This window comes from Cupressus sempervirens, chromosome 4 (assembly GCF_028749045.1).
Source record: "Cupressus sempervirens isolate cs-2001-9-10 chromosome 4, ASM2874904v1, whole genome shotgun sequence".
Classification (NCBI taxonomy): Eukaryota; Viridiplantae; Streptophyta; class Pinopsida; order Cupressales; family Cupressaceae; genus Cupressus; species Cupressus sempervirens.
In genome coordinates this window covers 854,100,709-854,121,011 of record NC_143121.1, presented here as the reverse complement: position 1 = coordinate 854,121,011, position 20,303 = coordinate 854,100,709, and the positions used below count along the sequence as shown (strand labels likewise).

The 20,303-nt window shown below is 37.0% G+C and overlaps 1 protein-coding gene across 1 annotated transcript in view; it reads right to left on the bottom strand.

Annotated features, from left to right (window-relative positions):
* The window catches only part of LOC149564071 (inosine-5'-monophosphate dehydrogenase-like), a 46,120-nt gene extending 39,176 nt beyond the window's left edge, over positions 1–6,944 (bottom strand). Inside the window, exon 1 of the mRNA XM_089827164.1 lies at positions 6,302–6,944. Coding sequence (XP_089683290.1) covers positions 6,302–6,944 — 643 coding nt within the window. The remainder of the gene's footprint in view (positions 1–6,301) is intronic.
* Positions 6,945–20,303: the final 13,359 nt, after the last annotated feature.

The window sequence follows — 20,303 nt, the reverse complement described above, 5'->3', positions numbered from 1 at the left end:
TGAGTATCAAAGGTGAGCTTGTGATCTATACCGGCATTATCTCTTGGTGAAAGGTTGAAGAAGGGCACTCGATACAGTCTGGGCACATCGGATCACCTACAGCGTGTTGTGAATCGATCCAGAAATCTACCTCTGGAACGACCAGTATTGGTTAATTAGACAACACTATTGCCCATCAAAATGATTCAACTCGGCAACAGCCAATGCTAGACGCCTTTCCCCTCACGCATTTCAGTCATTGTCTGAGGAAACTGGAAAGTGCGAATTGTATATGCGACTACAGGCCATCGCTTCAGCATTTGGGAAATTCATCAGTAATAACCGCTGTCTCAAGCCACTGCCAGTGACGTGGGCAAGAGAAGACCGGAGTAAGATTCACATATTGTCAGCACGGGTTTACCAGCAAGCAACGAATTCAGATTCAAGCTATCGGGTTCAGAAATTTAACATGAGAATTCCAGGCTGAACGTGGGTCGTTTGCCGCGCAGCTACTCCAGGCCCTACTTCAACACACCTAGGAACCCAATGAACATCCAAGAGCGGTGCAGAAACTCATAGTCCTCAATCGCTCCAGTCCAGCATTTAAATCTGAAGTCTAACACTGCACACGCATCAGGAAAGAAATACGGAAGGGAATGATTTTGGCAACAGGATAACAAGTTCTCCATGAGGGTTCGGATTTATAAAGGAAACGCACAGGACTAGTGGAATTTCGGCAACCAGGTCAAAGACATCCAAACTTCCAGTGTCCATATTCGGAGATTATAAAGAAAAATTGCCAGGATAATATGCAGGCGGGCAAGGGCCGGATTGAAGACAGTCAAGCATAATAGCTGTGAGCTTGGAAGCCCAATTCAACTCAGCTTGTGAATATGCCAATGAATGTTTCAGGTGCCTAGTTGGGTATTTGTTTTTTAGCTATGATTGTTATGATTGCAGAACCTATAAATGCAATTCATGAATTGATTTTGGCAAACTCAGTTTGTTTCATTTGCATGTTATCTGTTTAAGTACTAAAAATCAAAAGCATTCATCCGATACCATTCTAGAGAGTGAGTCAGCAGGATGATTACTGTGGTATTCGAAGGTTGTTTGCAAATTATTTGACGAATTGCCACAGTACATTGTTGGGATTTAGTGACCTTTATAGTTAGGGTCATCTCAGTGGTATCAGAGCGGTTTTCTTGCCATCCTGTGGGGTGAGAACCGACTTACATGAGTGATCAGCACTCTACTTCAAACAAGATGGACAGGTACAACACAAAGTCTCCAAGGACACAATCTCGGACAAGTAATAGACAGAGTATTCAGAGTCGGAAATGTGGAAAGGAGGACTATTCAGGTATTCAGGATGAACTCAGAAAGATCAAACATAACATGTCTGAACTGTTGGTTAAACACCACCGTATGCTTTACAGGCTGTCCGTCCCAGCTAAGGTGAGTAAATCAACTGGATTTCGTTTTGGCAAATCTTCTCACGAAGAGTTGACAGATACAATGAGAGATGTTACGAGGAACCTTAATGAGGAGTTCGAGAAACAAGTGTGCAACCGGTCAGAGGCTTCAGTTCAGCCACAGGAAGAAGCAGTGAAGGACATTACGCTGATGGATAATAACTGTCAACTTGACACTCAAGTTGAGACAGTTGAATACGAGCTTTCCGAAGGTGATGTCTCATGTACTCAAGGTAGTTTGGTTCCGACAAGCAATGATTTCAGTGAAGTGAGTTTAGATGATGATGAAGATGTCATTGTGCATGGTGATGAGATACCTGGTGAAAATGAGCAGACATCGAGCATTTATGATTTTGCTGACAGAGAGTACCAGGCTCAGTTAGATGCTTCGTCACATGAGGATGAGAATGGCAGTACTTCACATGATTTGTCCAGCCAGCTGAAGGTAAGCAAAGATAGTATTGTGGCTTCTTTATCTCATCATGACAGGATCCGGGAGATGTTAGAAGAACACATCCAGATGATTCAGTTACAAGGAAGACATAAGGGAGTTCAGGCGAATTCTTCTTGCTGTGACTTACATGCAATTGGTGAAGGAATGGGAACGACGAAGTTGAGCTATTTGCATCTTCTATCAGATCGTGACCATCTTCTAAGCCTTACCAAAGATTATTCAGATGCCTTGAGGAGGAAGGAGGAGGAAGTTGTCAAGCTTTCTTGCGAGCTTGAGGACACTCGAGCAACTTTGGCATTACAGGACTGGGAGAGACATGAGAATGAGCATGGCATGGAGCTAAGTTTAATTTCATCTGATACGTCTAACACTCAGCTTTCTACATTTGACGGATCATATATGGTAGCTGATAATGTTACGAGTTCATCTTGCATTCACATCCAGGATACAAGGACAATAGCAGACAGGTATGTGAAGTTAATTGGTATTGGTCACATTACTCAGGTAAGGAGTTTGCTTGAGTTACCAGCTTTTCCTTGTTTACGGATATGGACTCAAGAATGTTTCAGCAGCGTTTGGGATTCAATTGACTGGAGAGCACTTAATAGTAGCAATGTTTGTTTGAGTGCTATCATGGATTTGATTAGCAGAATACACGGTGTTTTCTTTCCTTGTGCCAACAGTTTGTCCGATGTTGGTATTAGTCTTTATACACCGTTGTTGGGTTCGGTTCATATTTCCAATCGACCATCCTTGCTGAAAGGTGTTGAAGGTTTTTCATATTTGGAAGCATGTACAGATGAGTCCCAGGATCGTTTTGACCTTGATGACATCTGGGAGAATGAAGTGAACAGTTTTGAAGATTCAGCTTCCTTGACAGTTTCTTTAGGTACAGAAGAGCTTGATAGTAGGACTACAGATTTTGACACTCTGGATGTTGATATGAGTTTTAAAGTTGATTCAAAAAATATGGATGATAATAATCCAGAGACCAGTATTTTTGAAGACATTCCTCCAGTCAATGTGTCAGAGGGAGTTTATAGAAGACAGTCTAGCCAGAGCCCTCATGTGGTTAGCCAGTTGAAAGTTAGTGAGCGAGACATTGCTATCGCTTGTGAGCATTTTGATACTGCTCGTCAGTTGTTGGCGGTTACTGGTTGGGGTACTTCTATGACAGATGAGTCCAGCGGTGGTTACTTTTCTTTGGCAGAGATTCATGCCTTGCGTGAAGCTGTTCGGATATTGAAGCAGGATTATTTACGATTGGTAGCCGATCGTGATCACTTGGTTGAGTGGGGAGGTACAGCATATGAGGCACTCTTGGATCGTGAAGAGGAGGTGAGTGAGCTTTCCCAAGAGCTCATAGCGACTACTGAGGCGTTAGAGGACACACGGCGGGATCTACAGAAGTCACAGTTTCAGTTGAAGGAGGTGACCGTGGAGTTGGAGCATTTGCGGTCAAAACCAGCCCCAGACCCCGTTCATTTGTCTATTGAGGTAGATGACGGTAAGTACACTCCTACAGTTGCTTTTGAGGAGCTTATTGTTGAGACTGACACACATGTTCAAGGTTTGGAAGAAGTTGGTCTTAATGAGTTTGGGATACCGGTAGAGTCAAGTCTCCAGATTGATTCTTCTCAGTTAGTTGATAGTGTGGTACAGTGGGGTATGCCACCTTCACAGGAGGATCAGTTGTGGTGTGCAGGGAAGTATATTGATGCTTCCTCGTATAATTTTTACTGCAATAAACCGTTCATGGAGTATTTGTTGGATAGTGCATGTGTTCATTTGGACCCGTATAAAGTGACAGAAGGTGTTCTCATCCATGATACTAGTGTTATTTGCAGATTGGTTGAGAAGATTATAGGGGTCCTTTCTACTATGCTACCTCACAGGGATCTCGAAGAAGGGTTTGTTGAGCAGAATGCACGGGATCCTATACAGCCTACAGTCACTCGGAGTCAGAGATTGGAGCCATATATTGATTACCAGTTCAGTGATGATGAGCTAGCAGCAGAATTTGGAGGTTCTTCCCGGCATTATACGGTAGGGTACGCTCATCATTTCTCTTTTGACACAGAGGTAGAAGATTTTATTTCACGCAGATGTAGATTGGCTCCAGTTTCTTATCATCCATTAGGGGATAGATTGGCACCATCTTTTGAAGATAAAACTGGTAGTAGCAAGTTACTCGGCTTGCCGCATCGACACGCCCGGAGTAGTTTTTCAGAGATTGGATTTGCTGGCAGTAATTCAGGTACCTATAGCTGTTGTCATATCTACAGTGCAGTTGGGTGCAAGTGTCATTCTGACGGGGGCTTGAGTTTTGATAGAGTTGATGTTTCAGTTGGCTTGAGTTCCGCAGAATGGTTTCTTCTACTGACATCTACAGTTGGTTTACAGATAATTTCATCAGAGTTGTCAATTGTTTGTATGTTGAATACAGTTTCTCAGCTACTGGTATTGATGATTTCTCCACGAGAGTATGATGAGGATTGGGATGATACACAGATTTACATTTGGGATCCAGGAAGACTGATTGGTTCATGGTTCAGCCATTGCTTGGGGACAAGCAATTTCAGGAAGGGCGGACTGTCATGTCCCCAAATTTTTTGGTGACAGTTCGATTTAATTAATTTAATTAATGGTTGTCCAAGGACGACTAATTAATTATTTTAATTAAATAAATAATATTAAAAGATAACCTTGTATTTAATAAAGTGACTTGGAAAATATTTAATAAAGTCACTTGAGGGATAAGATCAAAAAGGTTCTAGAAGTCTCTGGAGAGGATGGAGGGAAAAGAATAAATAGGCACCCCGGGGCTCCATTCGAATCATGCAGTTGATTATCTCTCTTTGATTTTCAGGTTGTGATTCAATCACAGGTGCATTGTGGAACCTAGGGTTTCTGCAATTGTCACAGTTGGCCATTGAGAACGAACTCTCAATTGGTGCGCAATTTTGAGGGTGTGAAATATCATCCGAATTATTGCAGATTGGAGGTGACATTCAGTCATTTCATCAGGGACAGAATCTGTGGGCTCAAGGCCAACAATTTCGGAGGATCTTTCTGAGGATTGATATTCAAAGATATAATATATTCATAAGGTTTACAGGATCAGTTGCAGCATTGAACAGATCTAGAAAAGAAGGCGAGTCTCCTAGTCAATCTTCCAGCAACACTGCCATAAATCATTCAGGCCGACCTTAGTTGAAAGCGTATGAGTATCAAAGGTGAGCTTGTGATCTGTACCGGCATTATCTCTTGGTGAAAGGTTGAAGAAGGGCACTCGATACAGTCTGGGCACATCGGATCACCTACAGCGTGTTGTGAATCGATCCAGAAATCTACCTCTGGAACGACCAGTATTGGTTAATTAGACAACACTATTGCCCATCAAAATGATTCAACTCGGCAACAGCCAATGCTAGACGCCTTTCCCCTCACGCATTTCAGTCATTGTCTGAGGAAACTGGAAAGTGCGAATTGTATATGCGACTACAGGCCATCGCTTCAGCATTTGCGAAATTCATCAGTAATAACCGCTGTCTCAAGCCACTGCCAGTGACGTGGGCAAGAGAAGACCGGAGTAAGATTCACATATTGTCAGCACGGGTTTACCAGCAAGCAACGAATTCAGATTCAAGCTATCGGGTTCAGAAATTTAACATGAGAATTCCAGGCTGAACGTGGGTCGTTTGCCGCGCAGCTACTCCAGGCCCTACTTCAACACACCTAGGAACCCAATGAACATCCAAGAGCGGTGCAGAAACTCATAGTCCTCAATCGCTCCAGTCCAGCATTTAAATCTGAAGTCTAACACTGCACACGCATCAGGAAAGAAATACGGAAGGGAATGATTTTGGCAACAGGATAACAAGTTCTCCATGAGGGTTCGGATTTATAAAGGAAACGCACAGGACTAGTGGAATTTCGGCAACCAGGTCAAAGACATCCAAACTTCCAGTGTCCATATTCGGAGATTATAAAGAAAAATTGCCAGGATAATATGCAGGCGGGCAAGGGCCGGATTGAAGACAGTCAAGCATAATAGCTGTGAGCTTGGAAGCCCAATTCGACTCAGCTTGTGAATATGCCAACGAACGTTTCAGGTGCCTAGTTGGGTATTTGTTTTTTAGCTATGATTGTTATGATTGCAGAACCTATAAATGCAATTCATGAATTGATTTTGGCAAACTCAGTTTGTTTCATTTGCATGTTATCTGTTTAAGTACTAAAAATCAAAAGCATTCATCCGATACCATTCTAGAGAGTGAGTCAGCAGGATGATTACTGTGGTATTCGAAGGTTGTTTGCAAATTATTTGACGAATTGCCACAGTACATTGTTGGGATTTAGTGACCTTTATAGTTAGGGTCATCTCACAAAAGCTCTAGGACACAACCATGTTCATCAACAAGAGGAAGATGGTCCAATTCCTCATCAACTAAAATGCGCGCTGCCTCCTCAAAACTTAAACCTGCCCGTGCCTTAACCACGTCTGTGGCCATAACTTTTCCAACAGTAGATGCATTGGCATCAAAAGCCAAGTTTGTTTCTGTAACAATTCCTAAAAGCTGGGACCCCATGGCCCCTGTTTCTGTGACTAGTGCACATGAAATCCCTTGCGTTTCTCTCAATTCGTCAATCATTTTAACGCTATCCGAGGCTTTCAAGCAGACTGGATGAGCAACAAATCCCAGTCTCGTTATTTTCGCTTTTTTAACAAGCTCGGCCTGTTCTTCTGGTAGATTATTCCAATGAATGAAGCCTATTCCGCCGAGGGCAGCCATGGCTACTGCCATTGAAGTTTCCGTGACTGTGTCCATCGGAGAAGACACACACGGCGTTCTTAAGATTATATTTTTCGTAAGACGTGTAGATAAATCCACTGACTCCGCAGCAAAATCGATATATCCAGGGAGGAAGATGAGGTCATCATAAGTATAGGAGTATCCCTGTGTGAAAAGCCTGTGAGCTGGAAACCCATCTTCTAAACCCTCCATCTCTACTCCGTTGTTTTGTATGGCCATGACTGCGACAAAACACTATGCACTCGCAGAACCAGGTTTGCTTTCGCAGTCTGCTGCAACCAGGTTTCTTTCCGGCGCCGGCAATGCAGAGGACAATTTCCCCCTATGCATCCATTCCCCCATGCCATTGGCGTGCCCTCCCCATCGTCCTGCCCGTCGGGGCACAGCAGCTCGAAATCGCATAAACTCTGGAGGCCAGCAGTCCACTGCACCAACGCGGCATTCTACCTGCTTGTTTGCAATTTATTTGCAATTTATATAATTTCTTGCAAATCGTGCGAATATTCTAAAACTATGGTTTTGATTGTTCCAATTTTAATATGTAATTTTCAATAATGTTTTTTCCTTAAATTTTGATTCATCAGCCTGAATGTTGCCGAGCTTTGTTATATAGATATTTCAAGTTCAATAAAATTTGCTTTGGATTTATTATTATTATAATAATTAAAAATATTTAATGTCCTATATTTATATATATTAATAAATAATAAAATATAATAATTAAAGTTTTGTCATTATTTTTAGTTTATAATGTTTCAAATTCAAATTGATCTAGAATGGTGTTGATGGCTCTGGTATTGATGACAGATTCAAACCTTTAATTCATAAGTTTTCTAATGTCAGTAAATCGATCTTACATTATAATCTAACCCCATAAATGCAGTTCAAGTACGGATTTCAGTAGACAAGTTATTTGCAAATGTCAAAGAACTCAAAGGATATATGAATTGTAATAGCATTCAATTCAACAGCGAGTAACTAATGATTAAAAACAAGAGTAAGGTCCACACTAATAAAACAATTGTCAGTAAACTCCCACTTTAACCATCATTTAGACTATATCATATCAATAGAAGGATGTTAGACAGTGTTATATTTTTTGTTTCTCCCACTGATCTTTGGTCTACTCCTTAAAATTAGTAGCGGTTTTTTATTTTACTAATGCTTAACTCTAGTTGGTGGTTAGTCTGTGTTGTCCCCTCACTTTTTTCAGGCACCATTATGCATCCCGAAGGAAAAACACATTAAGCTCATTTGGCCCCCTCTTCCTTTACCGATGTATAGCTATGTAATTAATCATTAAAAGACTCTTGATATTAATCTTATTGGGGTATGCCCCTTTCATTTATGTATAATAAAGGACACACGTCCCGGGCTAGACTAGAGGTTTTCTTCCTCTGTTCTTTCCTACCAATGCCCGTCAAAATGGAGATTCTTGTAATTTTGATTTTTTAATCTAATATAATATAAGGCTTCGGTTGTTTATCGATTTTAGAAAAATAAAAAAAATCATTATATAAATTGAAAAATATAATTATATTATTATTATATTAAAATATATTTAATCAAAAATATTAAATGTACAACATTTATAAATATTAATAAAATATATATGGTAAAATATAAAAAATTAAATAGTAAGATATAAAAAATGGCGAGCATAACAAAAAAGTAGAATATGTGAAAAGGCAGGCGTTCATAACTCAACAAAAATCTTCAGTAAAAATTAGATTTCTTCTCTACCATCCAAACCTAGGGTTCAAATCCATTCGGCACTCCCTCCTTTAAACACTTGAAATAGCTTTGAAATTTTATCAATGTCACAGGAGGGAAAACAGATCATAAAAAATATAGAGAGGAAAAACTCATTTAATTCCCTGGTTTGACTCCATGAAGCAAGAAACGAACAAATCTCCAAAACCAATAAGGAAATTAGTGACCAGGACGAAAGTGAATGGCACCGAGTAGTTAATAGAAAAAACAAAGGAACGGTGACCTATCAAACAAAGATGAAAACAAGCACAAATGAAAAAATAGAATTGCACGGTTAAACAATCAAAGAGTACACTTCAGCAAGACAAAGTATGCAAAAACAGGGATTGTGCCAAATTCATGCCCTTATAAGAGATCATCCCAAAACAAACTTTGGTTGTTATCAATAAGCCTCACCCTAAAATTATTTCAGTTGTCAATGACATCCCTTTAGGACATTTGAAACCTAGCCTACCCTTTCAAATAGATCAAATCATAGGGTAGAGTAATTTATCTTCGCTATCGAAATGTTCCAAAGCTTATATCCCTCCTCATAGAAAATGGCCTAAAAATATCATCAAAGATGGAGTTAGAAGGAAAAATTATCCAAGAGTAGAAACCCTAGTTGAAAACCATAAACAACTACAAGACATTTTAATTATAAATAATAGATTCAGCAAAAATAGATGGCAGGATTGTTCTACTTTAGAGTATATGTATATTGGAATGGTCTGGAAGATCACAAATCAAAACTGATAAGAAGTCTAGCAAAGATTTGTGGATCCCAAGTAAGTATCACTACTTATGCTAAGCATTTACTGTATCTTCATTGTGTTAACACTACAATTAGAAATGAATTGGTTTCAAAATCAAATTGTTTTTATAAAGGGTATCTAGTAAAATTTATGGCATGGGAACCAAATTTCTATGGAATATACAGTAGGAAATTGCAAGCACCGAAGTGGTTTAAATGTGAAAATTATCCACCTGAATTAAATCACATTGAAATTTTGAACAAGATAGGGAATTATTTAGGAAACTTAATAGGAACTGAATCAAATTTCAAAACTTCTAGCAGGATCAATTTTTTAATGAATACAGAGTTAGATCAAATAGAGATCAAACCCAAAAAAAGGATTAATATATAGATTGAGCTTTACAAATTATGAAGGAGAGATACGAGGAATTGTTGGATCAAAAATTAGATTGGAAAATACCAACACAAATATCAAAGAGATCATTGGGAATATCAGTACATGGGGAAAAGAGCAGATGAAAAATCAAGAAAGAAGGGAAAGAACCAACTATCAAGTAAAAGCAAAAGGAAAAATCCAAAAACAACAATAGAAGGAAAAGGAAATAAATAGGAAATAAATACAAAAGCAGGAAAAGTAGTAATACAAGAGGATCAACTAGGGAAAATGAAGATATTGGAAGAACCAACAACTAGATTTAAGAAGATTCAGGAAAATCATACCAAACTCACAAATTTCAAAAAATGTGAAGGATGTCAAAGAGAGAAGGAATCTAGAGTATATGGAAATCAACATGCAAAACTTAAATAGACTAACACATGATGTCCTACTTCTATAGAATGACATAGAAGATCAAATAATATTAGGAGAGCAAAAACATAAGGAACATGAGAAAAAAAGTATTGCAGAATCATACAGTAGAAAAGATTAAAGAATCAACAATTAAAGAAGGAGAAGGAGGCTTGTTAAAAGATAGAAACAAGCAATAGCAATATAAAAGCAATATAGAAATTAACACCACAAGGAAGCAAGACACATCAAAACATGATCAAGAGTTTGGAATAAATAACAACAGTAGGACACTATTAGAATCTCTCAAATCAGAGATGAAGAACCAAAAAGCTATAGAAATAGAAATGATTAGAGAAACTCAAGCATGAGAAACTATTATACATACAACATCATCAACACATTAGAGTAATGTCACAATTCAAAAAAAGCCAAAGAAGAGGAGTTATAAATTTTGGCAAACGCAGGCTAATGGAAAAGATCTATTTGAAGAAATAGGGGAAAAGGAACAACTGACATATAAGGAAAGGGTTCATACAAAGGAGCCCTTAATACCTATGGAAATAGAAACATACCTTAAAGATTCAAATCTAGAGGAGAGACAAATCTCTAATCAAAGGAAAGAACTGGATAATCGGTCAGAAAATAGCCAAAGATGGGAAGAATTTGGGGTGATGGAGGACATAGTTCAAACCAATGATGAAGAAGAGACTTGAGCAAAGACACAATATTACAAAGATAGTAATGAACAAAATATAGAAGAAAGAACATTAGAAGAACAAATTGTCAAAGAATTAATATAACAAAAAGAGAACAAGGAAGAAGATAAAAACTTATCATCACAAATAACGAGCAAATATCCTTGGATAATCTAGGCATATCCATTAATCAGGAAGGATTCAAAACTCTGAAATGTGACAAATAGAAAACGAAAAGGGGAAGGAAATCACTTAAGGAATTAAGAAACATTGTAGAGCAAGTGAAAGAACAAACAAAAATCAACGAAATTCTACAAGCAAACAAGGGGAAGATCCTTCCCACTGACCAATGAGAATCGCAACTTGGAATGCTAGGGGTATGAATGCCCCTAGCAAGAAATGCTTGTTAAAGTGTAACCTTACATTATTTTAATCATAATTTATATTATTTCAAGAAACTAAATTGAATAGAGAGGAAGCAAATAAGCTAGAGAGGAAACTGAGTCACTAGAAAATGGCACTTAAGGAATCAAATGGGGCTTCAAGAGGAATAGGTATAATATGGAACCCACAAAAGATAGCTATAAATATAATAATTATAAATAACAACTGGATGAGATGTAGAGTCACTAGTTTAAGGCATAATCTCAAATAATCCTTTTTTAAATGTCTATGAACCCACTCAAACAATAGACAAGAAAGAAGTATGGAATTAAATAAGTTCATTTGTGGAAAACCATTGGAATGTTCAAACTTCATTATTGGAGGAGACTTCAATGCAATTCTAAAAAGAGAAGAAAAATATGGGGATCACAGATGGTTTCACAAGCAACATTGGAGTTCAGAGAATGGGTAGAGATGAATGCATTAATAGATATTCCAACCAACAATGGAATATTTACCTGAAATAATAGGAGGAAATACTTCAGCTTCATAGCTGAAAAACTCAATAGGTTCTTCTTTAAAGGAGAATTAAGTAATATAGATTTGGAAATAAAGGCAACTATCTTGCCACTTGTTGGCTCATATCACTATCCAATCATAATAGACTTAGTAGAACCTAATTAACCATCCAAAAACCCATTTAAATTTGAGAAAATGTGGTTCTTAGATGAGAACTTTATGCAAAACATTAAGAGTTGGTGGCAAGAAGGACAACTCCAAGGATAAAAATGTATTGTTTTGTATCTAAATTATAAATGCTCAAAGAAAAAATTCTATATGGAACAAATCTCAATTCAATAATATATTCAAAGAAAATCTTAAAAATGAAGAAGATCTAAAGAATTTAAACCAAGAAGTTATTAAAAAAGGTATAGACAATGAAAAATTCATTAAAGAAAAAGAACTGCTAGCAAAATAAGAAGATATCCTAACTAAGGAGGAAATATTCTGGAAACAAAAGTGAAGGGAGAAATGGTTAGCAGAAGGAGATTGAAACACAAAATATTTTCGTAATAGTACTATATATAATAGAGCAATAAATAGAATTATGAAAATTAAAAACAAAGAAGGCAATATGGAAGAAAATTTTACCAAGATAGCAGAGATGTTTGTAGATTATTTTGATAACATCCTTACCAACTTTGAATCTTCAAACTGATTAGCTCAAGAAATTATGTTAAAATCTATCCCTAGAATTATCATAAAAGAAGACAACTTGTCTCTTAATAAACCCTTCACATTAGAAGAAACTAAATTGACACTCTTTAACATCAATCCAGATAAATCTCCAGCACCGGATGGGTTCCAAGCATTCTTTTTTTAGGAATGCTGGGAAATTTTAGGGGAGGACTTATGGAAGGCAATAGAAGCATAAAGAAATGGAGGTTCACTTTTAACAAAAACTAATCATACATTCTTAACTCTAATACTGAAAAAAACTTGTCAAAGAGGAACTTGGAGATTTTAGACCAATAACATTATGTAATACGATTTATAAAATTTTGTCAAAAGTCTTAGCAATTTGATTAAATGTTTTCCTTCCTAAACTCATTTCGGAAGAACAAATAGGTTGTGTACTAGGTAGGTCCATTCTAGATGGTATATCAATCATTGAAGAAACCATTCACTCAACATCTAAGAATAAGGAAGCATGTACACATATGAAATTAGATATCCAGAAAGCATACGATATGGTGGATTGGATATTTTTATGTAGAACACTAGAAGCCTTTGGATTTTCACACCAATGGATCAATATCATTTTTAAATGTGTATCAACACCTAAAATCTCACTTCTTATCAATGACACACCTAAAGGTTTCTACAATATATCCAGAGGTATTCAATAGGAGACCCAAGCTCACCTTTCCTATTCATTATAATGGTTGAAGATTTTAGGAGATCAATAAAAAAAGCTCAAGTAGAAGAAATTATTAGAATAATCACAGTAATAGAAAACATCCCCAGTATCACTCACCAACAAGTTGCTGATGATACAATTTTACCAGGGGTTAGCTCAGAGGAAGAAGCTCAAAATTTTAAACAAATAATATATGAATATACAATTTTCTTTGCACAAATTACATCTTGAGGGGCCTTTGAATATATGCAAAGATGTAATGGCATAGGGAAAGTAAACTCTAAGGGGAGGGGAGGTGGGTTGTGAATCAATATTTCAAAACTTTAGCCATTAAAACATTCACCACACATCCATCTCACAATTTGCATATAAACTGAAATACCAAACTAAACATATTCATCCATAGCATGAAAACAAATAAACATTCCACACATATGACACAAGATATTTGGTTACCGATAAACCTCTACTGAGAAGGTAAAATGGGGTGGGGATGACATCCACAAATCTTCACTATTGCAATTGTAAAGTGTGTCCAATGAAGGTTATCATTGTTTGATCATAAATTATGATCTACCCTATGAAAGGTCTGCCCTGTTAAAGGCTTGGAAAAATGGTCAGATCTTACCCTATTAAAGGATTTCAATACCTTGTCAAAAGTGTGCCTGGTTAAAGGACTTCAACTTACAATGAAGTAAGCACCCTATTAAAGGATTTACAAAAGGCTGCTAGGGCTACTTGGTTAAGAGATTTTACTAATTCACCTATTAAAATGTCTCAACCTTGATCCTTCAGTTAGCACCTCTCTACTAGATATCAAATCACCTCTTTCTTGTTGTATACTTGATCCTCTCTAATTAGATGTATCAAGTATGTCCTCTCTTTGCTTTCCTCTATTCTCTCTAACTAATTCTACAATTCAATCCTTTGTCACAACTCCTTAGTCACCATGAATGCTCTATCTACGCATGAAAACTTCTCTCTTCACTCATAAACTCTTTAGGGTTTGCCTTCCTTAAGAAGACCTGGGTGACCTAAGGTTAGGTAGGAATCAATGATTTTGATTCACCCATTTTGTCACTTAATTCATCCCTTTAACTAATTGTTTGCATGTACTACATAGGGATTCTCAATATAGACTCATTCTTATCATCTAGAATCGCAAAACAATCCTTAAGTTTACCCAAAAATGGTTTACATTGGAGTTTGTGTCATTACAAACAACTATGTCCAAAACTATTTACTCGGCACTTGAAGCTTCTGATGCTTGGCATCCACTATATCTTCAATGTTGTAACACGACCTCTAAATGACTCAACATCCACTGTTCATTCGACATCTAAATCACTCAGCACATATTAACTTGCTCATCACTAACTGTCTACTTAGCACATATTGGTGCTTGACACATATTGCATATCTTGCTCAACATGTATTATATGACAACTTATGCTTAGCATGTATTATCTAAAAACTTATGCTCAACATACACTACTTACTCAGTATGTAGTAATGACTTTAAGTGTATTGTCACTCATATGCCAAAACCAAAATGAGATCAACAATTGAAAAAACATAGAATTTATTTTATCAATGCCCCTATGCTAAGGATTGTGGGGAGTGGCTTCAATAGAAACTTAGTTGGACAACCCCCCTTCCTGGGGATCTGCATAGTCATCTAATTGGGTGGCCCAATGGAAGTAAATACAAAATATATGGTAAACTTTGAAACATATCTCTTGCCATACTAATGTGGGAAATTTGGAAAGAAAGAAATAGATGGATATTTAGTAATATAGAGTTAAGTTTTTCCTCTTTCCTTAACAAAGTTGAAGCAAGTATAATAGAAGTTATGAACAATTACCTAAGAAAGACAACCAAAGAAAAAAGGACCTTTACAAAATGGGACGAAGAAGTGAATAAGAAGTGGCATCACTTAATTAACCCACCATTAGTCTACAATAAAAAATACCAAAATGCAAGAAAGGAATGTAAATGAGAACCACCACAAAAAGGATGGAAGAAATTAAATTTCGATGGAGCCTCAAGAGGAAACCCTAGAAAGGTGGGTATAGGTTGTATAATTAGATTAGATTCTAGAGATTGGATCACCAAAAGAGCCAAGCCCTTGGGAATAGAAACAAACAACATAACAAAACTATAAGCTCTCCATGAGGGGCTAATGCAGAGTCTAAAATTGAGTATCAAGAGAATCATTATCGAAGGGGACTCCCAAATCATTCTAAACACATTAAGAAAATGGAAAACCCTAAATTGGCTCATAAATTCAAAACTGAGTGTACTAAATCTTGTTGATAAGTTCAAAGAAATAAGGATTAAACATATATATCGAGAAGGAAACATAGAGGCTAACCAGTTGGCTAATAGAGGAGTGGAAGGAGAGGACATGTTTCTCCGAGCACTAGAGTCTCTTCTTAGTTATTTTTTATATCCCTTAGCTTATTAATCAATCTTTTTACCCTTCACTAACCTTAATTCTTACTGAGACCATTTTTAATCTTAATCATAAAAATGAAGTGATTTATTAAACTATTTTAAATTATCTTAACATAGGAGCGATAGTGAAATTAATAAATTAGGTTGGTCCTAGCAATTATGATTCATACACTAAGAAAAATTCACAAATTATAATGATTGGAAGATGATGTATTTTATCATTCTAGGGCCCCCGAGATGGGTATTTTATATTCTTTTATTAGTTATTTTTCTGTCACTTTCGACAGGTGCTTGATAGGAATTTGTATCTTAGGCTCAACATGGAGTCTTCTATTTGCATGTATCATGTCATGGACATATACACTATGGCTTTTAGGGGTGATGTAAAACTTGAGAGATGGAATAAGATATTGAATCCTAGAAGATATGACCAGGGTTGTCATTAGTCAAGTGCTTGGTGAAAGGGTTTTTAATTACGATTTCACTTGGATTGACATTTATAGAAATGTCTTAGGCTCCTTTATTGGTTGTTTGGTGAGGGCTAATGTAGGGAAATGGGAGATTAATTAACTTTGCCAAAATATTTTTGATCCTATCTGGCTTGAGTGTTTAGAACATGTGGTCCTATGTATTGACAATAAATTAAGGATCCCCCTACCTGAAGTTTATATCTCCCATCCTCTTAGGAGTTTGGAACCAGCCAAAGTTTCTAGGTGGCCTATCCTAGTTATTCGGGATAATATCCAATTTTACCAGGAATGGCCTAAGAAGGAAGCAAGTATTAGTTTTTTACTTCAATGGAGAGGAATTATGGAAGACCAAGACAAGAATTGGCTCCTGCATTATCTTCAGACATTTGACACCTACATCGAACCAAGGGTAGTTTTTGATGATATCAACAATCTATACTTTTGTTTGCCAAATTTGTTCAAATCCAACAAGGATAAAATTTCTTTCATCTTTCTAGTAGGCTCTAGGGAAAAAGATATTGATGAAGTGATCGACATCATCATGGTATATTGGAAAAATGGTGTGGATGCCTAATTGTTGTTCTTTTCTGGATGGGGGTTTCCTAGGTCCTTTGCCCTGGTTTTGTTGTATCTTTCGTTCTCTTTCTCTGTATGTAGTCTTCATTTTTGGGTTTTTCCTCAGTTTGGATTTTTCTTCATTGGCCCTATTTAGGCTGGTGGCCTTTGTTTTGTTCGGTCTTTATTTCTTCCACCGTAGTTGGTTTGTTTATGTTTGCTCCCTATTTGGTCGTGTCCCTAATTAGTAATGTATATATGTTCATATTATGAATATCAATATAAGATACTCTTTTAGCTTAAGAAGTGGATTATTATCTACTTCTCTCTTGTATCTAATTTTTGAACTCAACTTCTTTATTAATCAGAAATGGATTCTATTGTAGCTTAAGAACTTAGAGAAATAATTTAAACATTTTGTTGTTGTAGATGAGAATCTAGTAGCTAGTGTGATGTTGTCTCATTTTATCTTCAATTCACATTTACACCTATCAGTACTTTATTCATATTCATATGGATTTTAGAAATCTTAAACTTTGCCACTCCACTTGTAACATTAATTTATCGATTAAACTTATTAAAAAAATCTACACCCTATAAAACTCAAGTTTCATACAATTGGGATAAAATTTAAATTTAAATTTTTGAAGATAAGCAATGGAATCAACCAAAAGAGACAAGTCTTTGTAACATGAATATAACTACTAGTAAAGAAGTGCTAACAACTAACATGTATAAAGAAGTTGTCTTAACTTCACAAGAAAATCTAGTGAGAATTTGGGAGAGTTTTCATTCTCAAAACTTTCATTTGTTTGTCATGAGCTTTTTTGTAACTCATACTATTGAAACTAGATATAAAGGAAGGTATGCCTTCCAAAGTACCCAAAGAAGATTTGGACAATTGTATAAAAGGTCAAACAAAATTAGTAAAGATTAGGATAAAGAATTATAAAGGATGACCTTCAAAATAATAGAAAATGGGATATACCCCTTTTAAGTTTGTATCTTTACAGGACCTTGGTTTGGGGCAAGACTGGAGGTTTTCTTCTCCATTCTTTCCTACCACTGCCCACTTGAATGGAGACATTTGTAATTTTATTTGTGTTATAATATAATCTAAAAGGCTTCAGTCATTTACTAATCTATATATATGTATGTGTATATGCTATATTAGTATGTTAGAAACATTAAATTAAGAAATCAAAAGCATTTACAAACTAAAATACCATAACATAAATGAGAGACTAAAGAGGAAACCCCAATTGGAAATATGAGCCAAATGAATGGACTCTCCCAATAGGATTTAGCTTTTTGCTTGGTAGATGAGTCTAAGGATTGGGATGTATGCTCAAGTGCTCAAAAGTTGCTTCAATGGATGTTGGATGGGTAATGGCAAATTGGTAGCTTTTTGAGCTCTCAATTTGGCATTAAAAGGCTATGGTTGATGGCTTTTGGTTCTCAAACTAGCATTATAACTTTGGCTTAAAGGTTGTGATGAAATGGCTTGGGAGGGGATTCAATTTATAGGCTAAGGGTTTGAGGGATGGAGGGTTAAGATGCAAGGAGAGATGAAAGCTTAAGGAGGGCTAGGATGCACTCAAAGGGGAGCACATGGATTGTGCTTGTTTAGCACCAATCAGGGAGTGACACATGTCACAGGGTGAGTGGATGGAGGAAAGGGGATGGATGAGTTAACAAAGGAGGCTCAAGGGATAATATCTTCATAAAGACCCTTCATAATGGCTTGTAAGAGCAATGAATGGGCTTGTAAGAGTCTTTATGGCCTTTGTAAGAGCATTCATGGCTTGGTGGTTGGGATATTTTGGAGGGAGTTGAGATTGTTGACTTTGCTTGGCTTAGGAAAGTCTTAAACTTGCTCAGGGAATGTGACAACATTAGGGGGTGGATTAGGCTTGGTTTAGGATTAGATTAGGCTTGTTAGAGATTTGCAAGTGGATGGCATTTAATGAGGGTGGGTGAGTTAGTGACTAAGCTTAGTTAGTATGGGTGGATTAGGCTAAAAAGGGGGTTTAGGATAGTTTAGGGGTTATTAGATTTGAAGGCTTTATTTATCAAATAGGTTTATTTAATAAATGGGGATTTTGGAATTAGATAGAAAATAGGATTTAATTGATAAATAACAGGTTATTTGATTTATCAATTAGGACTATAGATGATTAATTAAATTAATCAACTAGGGGATGACAAAGGATTAATTAATAGGAGTTTAATTAATGATGCCTTTAGGGATAACTAAATAGGATTACCAAAGCGGTGTAATCAAATTTAGGTGTCTACATTTTGCCCCTCTTTGACATAGTGTTGAGACAACACTATTTCAAAGAAGTTCAAATGAAGAAGACACGAGGAAGATGTTTTAGCAACAAGGTTGCCCTAATCTCAGATAAGAAGAGGAGAGACTAGACGTAGAGATGCACCCTCAAGAAGGTGGCGGGGAGAGAAAGCGAGGCTCAATGGCTTCTTGAAAAATACAAAAATTTGAGATGGGAGGACGAAGAGTGGCTTAAGAGAAGAGGCAAAATTAGCTCAAACTCTCACTACGGGAGAATGATAAAGGGGAAAATCATAGGCACAAGAGTAAATAAGCTTAAGAATTTTAGGATTGGGGGGAGGATGAAGGAGCAGAGCGTTATAAAAAGGAATCCAAGATAGGGAGATGGATGAGGGGATTATAATGCTGATGCAACAGGATTTCAAAGTGTCATATTGGCGGAAGATGGGTTTCAGAGATCCCTAGGACTAGGATTGTGGATCTCGAAAGATGAGGCTTGGTGGATTGATTGGATGGATGGATCCCTAAGACTAGGATTGTGGATCCCTAAAGCTAAGAGTGATGATTGATTCAAAGAGATATTGATGCATAAGCTAGGGTAGGAGAGACAGATGCTGGATATGGATGGGGGATAATGGAGATTAAGGGAGTTCATTGAAGTTTTCTGAGCAAGGAGATACTTCAAAGAGAAGTACCACCATGTAGTTGAGCACTAGATTTGCTATAGGACTGTTGGTTAATTGCCAAGGTTACCAAGAACATCAAGGCCTTTTCACCAATTGTCTAGAGGACTAACGAACCAACTCAAAACAAACACACAAAGATTGCCCCAATATCACACATGAATCTCAAAAGAATCAGAGTGGAACCGACACAGGGAAACCCACAAGCAAAAGATAAAAATAAACAAAAGATTTGATCAAGACCTTATGCCCAGATTGCCCCATTTGCAGTATACCATGATATGGAAGATCGTGGCAACCTTGAGGAGGGAACAAAAAGATTGCTTGGAAAAGATATTTCAAGACCCAAAAGGGAAGATTCCAAATCAAAAGAAAGTGAAAATCCAAAAGAGAGTTGTTTGTCAACAAGATAGGTAGGACGAGGTACTAACAGACCAAGATCAAACATGAGGAAAGCTATATCCTACAAGGATCTATCAGAGAGCACCTATGCTGATGGATCTGGATGAGTGATGCGTCGGGCAAGCTGAACTAAGAAGGATAACACTTTGGTGACAGGAGATCTAGCTAAAGGATGCATTGGAATAGCTAACCAAGGGTTGTGCGATGTGTGCAATATGCTGATCAAGGAGGAACTGACACAAAAGCTGGATAGATACAATGGTACTAAGCTAAAGAGGATGTATAAGTTGACTGACCAAGATATTTACAAGCTGAAGCTGACCAAGATAGTTACAAGCAAGCAAAAGCTTAGGATGATAGGATAGCGGGATGGTTCGATGTTGTGCAAGATGCGAAAGCTAAGGATGGGGTGATAGCGA